The following is a 6,820-nucleotide window of genomic DNA, read 5'->3' as shown; positions in this document are numbered from 1 at the left end:
AGACACCGACTCCATGTTGCTGTGTAGATCTTTAACTTTGTATGTCATAATTTCAATCCCAAAATTTAAAACCCATCTTTTAAAACCATTTGTACTCAGGGAGGATTATTAATATACATTTCTTTATTATGTGTATTCTGTGGTATTAAAGATTTTAGCATTTGAGTTTCAGTTTCGCTTGAATTAAATGCGCGGTAAAAGTATTATGGACATGTATTATGTATTAATGATGTCTAACACACATTTACTATCAATGACAATGGATATAATTGTAATTAAACTGCCGAAATGACAATTTTTTTGAGCCCAGGCCAGGTTAAACTTTTATTTTGAAAACCAGTCTAGTTTGTTTTTCAAGCACACGAGCCACAGTCACGTGCCAACCATGCAGTGACGTTTCAGCAAATCGACCAATCAGCTCGCGGACATAGAGCCACCTAATTACTTGCTTCCGTGTTTTCGCAGCAGTCTCCAAGAGCTTTTTGTTCCGCTGAGGGTGTTTTTCAGCGTTCTCAGCGGCCACACAGTCAAGAGAAGCTTTATTCCTTTTCATTGTGGTAGTGTAAGTATGTTTTTAAGGCGTAGACACATTTAGGTTTAGGTTGTTCTTATCGTCGCTAGCCAGCTAAGAGCTAAAAAAAACACATTTGTTTACTCTCTGGTGTGTTGTTCACTGTTTGCCTGTGAGGTGTTTTCTTAACGATTGAATGCATATGCACTAGCTACTTTATCTAACTGCCGCTTCCTTGATCTAATCAGGGGAACAAAAGCGGATTGTGACTATTTTTGCTGTTGTTTCTAAGCTTTGACCAACCTTTGACCCCTGTTACCACCCTGCTAACTGGAAAACTGCCTTATCATAGATTTGTTGTTTATTTTTTGATATTTAAATGTGCCAAATGTGATATCCATCTGTGCCATATGGCGGAGATATTTTTTTTGCCATTTCATTTTCACTTTTGTGCTTTGTTTGGAATCACTTTGTAAAAACTGTTTATGTCCTGGCAGTGTAATGAGAACTGAGCATGTGGGATGGGGATATTTTCTCATATACTGCATATTTACAGGCTATATATATATATTTATAGGCTTCTTGTCCCCCTCACAGAATGGTGACAGATGGAGTCCTCGCACGGGGATCCTTTGGATGGTCCACTCAGGGTAACTTCACTTCACTGTGTCCTAATGGGACAAAATGGGTCTGGGATGGACTCGGCGAATGTGCCCAGGGCGCAAGAGATATGGCCAGTATCTACCTAGGCCTGCTGTCCATTCTCTGCTTCATGGTGTCTTCGCTCCCGTAAGTGTTTCTGTCTGCCTGCCTCTCAGAGGAAGCACTCTTTTATCTAAACATCATGTAAAATTCTGTCTTCTCATGTCTTGTCCTGTCTTGTCTTTTTTCAGACAGTACTATAGCTCCTGTAAAACAGGGAATATGGACAGCGCCCTCTCTATTTGGTTTCTGCTGCTGTGGTTGGGAGGTGACACCTGCAATCTGGTGGGCTCCTTCCTGGCCGACCAGCTTCCACTTCAGGTAACTAATAATTAGTTTCATTATCAGTTAATCTTTACATAATTGTTTTGTAAAATTGAATGATAATTAAATATTAAAAATATTGAGAAATGCTCATCAGAAGTTATGAAAATCTCACATTTTGTCCTATGATCATTTTTGTTGATGGGATGACAAAAAAGTGAACAAATTCTCCCATTTTTAAAGCTCATGCCACCTTTTTAAGTGTTGATCAATGAGTTTGATTATTAATTGATTATTCAAGTTGTTGATCAAAAATTTCTATCAGTGGACTAAGTGATGTGAGTAACTAGTTAATTATTACAATGGGCATGACTTTGTGTGAAGAAAATCTAATTTTTCACGCATTTCTGTTACATGTGTCTTTCTTCTTGTCATCCATGCAGACGTATACAGCAGTTTATTACGTTGTGGCTGATTTGCTGATGCTGGCCATGTACTTATACTACAAGACAAGGAACAGTCTATCTGAACGTGAGTTTTTTTTATTGCTCAATTTTCAAAATGCACAATAGAGGAACCAGAGTACTGTCACAGTTTCACTGTCATATTTGCATCCTCATTTTTTATCAGATTGACATAGCCCTTAGTTAACATGTGACACAGACATCAGCAACCTTTTATAACTTACAATTACGATCCAGTATTGTACCTTAAACAGAACTGACATTTCAGCAGTTCAGGACTGTCTTTTGTCAGCTCAAACCTAAACATGTATTTTATCCTCAATGCCAATGTTACTACTAAGCATAAGCACAAGATAGCTGACACAGCTGCTTAGTGAGCAAACTTCAATTATACTACGATCTTTCACAAGTCCAGACAGAGGAAGAGTAATATCTGTCCCTGTAATGATGTCATCACATGCCTCACGCTGCAGTGCAGTTGTTCCCTTTTTGGTGACCTTTGACACGGTAACCCTTGTATGGAGGAATGTGCTGAAAATGTGTCCCTCAGTGTTGATGGTGAACCCAGACATTTTCTCTTCTCCAGGCAGGAGGGTTTTAAATGTTGTGGGTGTAGTCTGCGTTCTGGGCTTCACCAGCAGCCTCGTCCACCTCCCCGGGTTAGGCACCCAACCAGAAATGATTCCCTCTGGGTTCAGAGGGCGTACCCTGCTCTCAACCTCTGATGTTACCCCCATCAAGGTGAGTCTTATTCATTTATTTAACTAGCGATCCAATGGCACAAGGAAACTAGATGCTAGTGTTATTTTTTTCCTAATGTAATGTTGTGTTTGCTTCTCTGTCACTTCAGGCTTTTACCACTAAAGAAATTATTGGTTTCACCATCGGCTCGGTGTCATCAGTGCTCTACCTCTGTTCCAGACTTCCCCAGATGTACACTAATGTAAGTATGATTAAAGTAGGCTCTCCTACAGATGTTTTGATACTTTAAACATCATTTTTGGGGGCATTTTCGCTGTTTTGGACAGTTGATAGTGTAGAAGCAGACAGAAAACAGTGGGAAAAAGAGGTATGATATGCAACAACGGTCTGTGGCAGGATTTGAGGGCTGAAAAGACCTGACCAGATCTGACCAGAGAAAAAAAAGACCAGTGTTGAATTATTTTTACTTTCATCTTAACCACTGTAATTTAACCTCAGCAAGCTCTCCATAAAGGCGAAGGAACTGCTGAGTCTATGATAATTTATCACTAGCGATGCCACTCACATTACACATTATCATTTGATACATAGTTTGTTTTAAAAAAACGATTATAGACGCTTTAAAGGGAAATTCCACCAATTTCACATATCAGTGTCTTTTTGTATGTCAAGGGGAGCAGCAGAGCATATGTGAAAAAAAGATGTATAAAGCCTTTTGTGGCTCCAGAGGGAGTTGCATGAACTCTGGTAAATCGCCTGAACTGATGTTACTTCACAGTTGTTGAGGAAGATGAATGTGTCAGATATAAGATAATATCTCTGGTTGAGCAACGTCGAATTGGAGACCCCAGATCTAAATTCCTGCTTCTCTAATGTTTGCAGATATTTAATTGACTTGAAAAAGGACTTTATACTTTATAGAAACAGTTACTAGAATGATCCATTAATCTAACCCAATAAATACTCTGCTATACAAGCTGTTTTTGTGATGTAACGTTAAGTCTGCACAACATGAAAAATGAGCATAATCCTTTAACAACATGGAGATTGCTTTCAACTCTGCATATATCACTGCATGTTAGTCTAGTGGACTATACCTGGTGGCCGTGTGAAACGTCTCCCATTCCTTACATTTACAATAAAGGTTTTTGTTCTTCCACTTCCCCTTCCGTACTTTCATTTCTCCCCACAGTTTATACGGAAGTCAACAGATGGAGTTTCTTACTTCCTGTTCGCTCTCGTCATTTTGGGAAACACCACATACGGCCTTAGTGTCCTACTGAAGAACCCTGATAATGGCGATGGAGAGAGAAGCTACCTGGTCCATCACCTGCCCTGGCTCATCGGCAGCCTCGGCACACTCTCCTTAGACGTAGCTGTATCCTTTACAGAATGAAAGAAACATGTCTGCTGCTGCTTCTTGGCCTCAGGACCCTCCTTAATCCCATGTACATGCTACATTTTAGAAAGTGCTGAGCTGCAAGAGATGAGAGTTCATCAGATAGGTTTACATCTCGTGACTGCGTGTGTGGAAATGCAATATACAGTATCAAAGGTCCAAACACTCGAGAGGGAAATAGTCTTTTTGCCAGCAGAGACACGATGTTAAGAGCTCCTCTAGCAGCACCTTGAGACTGTACTTGTCTTTATATGTCAAATGACCAATTAAGTTTCATGCAGCTTTAGTTTGAATGAAAATATATATGAGGCATAAGCATGTGACCTGATGATGACTGGGTGTTTTACAAGGGCCAGCTGTCAAAGGTTCCTTCAGAAGGCTTTACTGATTATACGGCATGATCAGTTTTGGTGTCTAAATATGTCATCACAGTCATCCGAAGTTTAGCAAAAGCTGAATATCAAGCATCATGGTTAGATTTACCTATTAAGGCGCCCAGTAGGAAATTACAAAAATTGCTGGGTCAGCACACAGACAGCAGCAGAACGCTGCACCTGCTTCTGTGTTTGTATACTTGTGAACTTTAACCAAATAAGTAAATAAGCGCATTCCCCAAAATGCCAGACTTTCCCTTTTAAGTACAGTGTTCATTAGCAGGATATACAGCCGCATCATGTGATCAGTTACCCAGAGACCAACAAGTACTGCTCTGCTGGAATGATGTTACCTGGCCCTACCTTGATTTGTGTGTGTTGCTTAGTTTGTATTCATTTGACCACATGGAAGTGTATTCAGGACAATACAAACTAAAATAACAGTGTTTGAGATTAGATTTTTACAAAGGTCCTCCCGACATGACGTAGCTAAAATCTTCCTTTGTAGCACATATTCCCAGTTCTTCATAGTTGTGTGTTTTTGTAGCTGACATTTTCTGACAGTAACCAGTATTGCATTTCCAAGGATTCCTCAATATTTCCTTAACACTTCGGTACAGATCTCCTTCCAGTTCTTGATTTACCGCAAGGCTTCGGCACCGGAGGACAGCAGCCACGATGAGACGAGGCCACTGATTGGGAGCTAAACCTTGGAGCGCAGAGTGTAGCGGTGGGACACAAGCAGACACTCGCTTCCAATGAACCCTCAAAATCACACATCTAACACCAAATCAGGATGGAAAAAACCAACATTTTAGTTTTAATTTTACGGTTTTATTTATTATACTCTTTTTTTTTTTTATGTTTACAATATGTTTTAATCTGCAAAAGCACAGAGAAGGATGAAGTTCTTCCCTAGGGTTCTGCTGCAGTGATGTGATTCAACACTGCTCTCTTTTTTAGAGTTTTAAAAGGGACGGTTTAGGGGTTCAGGTGTAGGACACGGATGAAAACGTCCTGTCAACCTGAACTCCTGATTTTAGGTCACAACCTCACACTGATGTCAGACCTCACGTCGATGTCAGTAAATCTCTTGGCATGGGTGACCAGACAACACAGAGGTTTCTCTAAATTATTATTCCAGTGTTTTAACGTTGCCAAACACTTTGACAGTTATGACAAGAACCACTGCATGAAGCCCCATCTCATCTTGTTTACAATGTTTTAGAGAAGCTCCTGAAACTTGAAACTTGAACCTTTTGTGTTTTTGGGCTCTGAGATGTAAATGCAGTGATGTGTCTGACTGGAGAAGAAGAAATGTTTAGTAAAAGTGTAAATTGTATTTAGTCTATTTTTAATTGATGTGTATATCATGTGACTCAATTGGAAGAAAAAAAAAACTTTTTTGTGCATTTTAGATACTTTTTTCATTTTAATTAACAGTTTTATTTTACGGTTTTGTTTTGCTTTGTTTTTTTCAAATAAGGACACAGGTTTGTTTGCACTGGTGATATCAGTCACATCACTTTAAAACAGATTTTCACTACCGAGTTTAATTTCTACATTTTTTCATTCTCACGGTTTTGCACATTTTGACACAAAAGTACGTTTTTGTACTTTAAAAAATAGTAAATATGTTATTAAAAATAATTGAAACAAACAAATGACACTTTTCCACCATTCCTTTCATTTTAACTGAAGTGTTGAGTCATGTAGGATTGTCCCAATTTGTCTCATAATGGTATTCCCCTTTTTTACAAACTTGCTCTGATTTATAAATTTATTCTAACTGCTCCTCTTGAGGGGAAGAAAATCCTACGGGAGCCATCCCTCCCCAACAGTTTACTCTCTTCACCTCTCTTTTTTTCATCCCAGCAGAGGTTAAGGCCTCCTCTTGGCCTTGATGTTGACCTCTGACCCTTTGCCTTTACTCACCTCAACCTCCAGCGACTGTGTTTGACCTGTTGATGGGAGGCCTCGACAGTTGTGTTGTTTTTCTTCATTAGCAGATTCGCATTGGCCTCTCAGTGGCACCCTCGCACACACACACAGACACACTTTCCCTCACTATTAAACATAATGCAACCACACACTCAAAACAGTAAGGGCCCACCCACCAAGGAACATAGGTCAATGCAAAAAATACCAAAAGTCCTGTGTGTGTGTGTGTGTTTGTGTGTCTTGGGGGATGGATTGTGCTACAGTGTGCAGTTGTGAAACAGTGGCAGAAAGAAAGATTGTTAAGCGGGTTGGGGAGTTAGCAGGAAGAGTCAGTGATAGGAAGCATCCATCCATCACCAGGGATGAACAAGAGGCTGTTTATAAACACTTTACATTGGGAATTTCTTAATGAGATGATTTCAGTTTCTGCAAGAAGTGGAGGAAAAAAAAAGGGGGGGGGGGG

The 6,820-nt window shown here is 39.8% G+C and overlaps 1 protein-coding gene across 1 annotated transcript; it reads left to right on the top strand.

Annotated features, from left to right (window-relative positions):
- Positions 1 to 430: 430 nt before the first annotated feature.
- slc66a1 (solute carrier family 66 member 1) lies at positions 431 to 5,155 on the top strand. Its single transcript, XM_053318371.1, has 8 exons — positions 431 to 562; positions 1,109 to 1,300; positions 1,405 to 1,534; positions 1,921 to 2,008; positions 2,528 to 2,682; positions 2,792 to 2,884; positions 3,836 to 4,021; positions 5,037 to 5,155. The coding sequence occupies exons 2-8, from the start codon at positions 1,110 to 1,112 to the stop codon at positions 5,121 to 5,123; spliced, it is 930 nt and encodes a 309-aa protein (XP_053174346.1). The 5' UTR covers positions 431 to 562; position 1,109; the 3' UTR covers positions 5,124 to 5,155.
- Positions 5,156 to 6,820: the final 1,665 nt, after the last annotated feature.

Source organism: Scomber japonicus, chromosome 4, assembly GCF_027409825.1.
Source record: "Scomber japonicus isolate fScoJap1 chromosome 4, fScoJap1.pri, whole genome shotgun sequence".
NCBI lineage: Eukaryota > Metazoa > Chordata > Actinopteri > Scombriformes > Scombridae > Scomber > Scomber japonicus.
The sequence above is the reverse complement of the archived record's forward strand: the minus strand, read 5'-3'. Positions and strand labels throughout refer to the sequence as shown.

Bases quoted from the DNA above. Each gene is read 5' to 3' on its own strand.
- slc66a1 (XM_053318371.1), top strand. From the start codon at position 1,110: ATGGTGACAGATGGAGTCCTCGCACGGGGATCCTTTGGATGGTCCACT. The intron at 2,683-2,791 runs GTGAGTCTTATT...CTGTCACTTCAG, and splicing joins CTGATGTTACCCCCATCAAG to GCTTTTACCACTAAAGAAAT. The intron at 2,885-3,835 runs GTAAGTATGATT...TTCTCCCCACAG, and splicing joins TTCCCCAGATGTACACTAAT to TTTATACGGAAGTCAACAGA.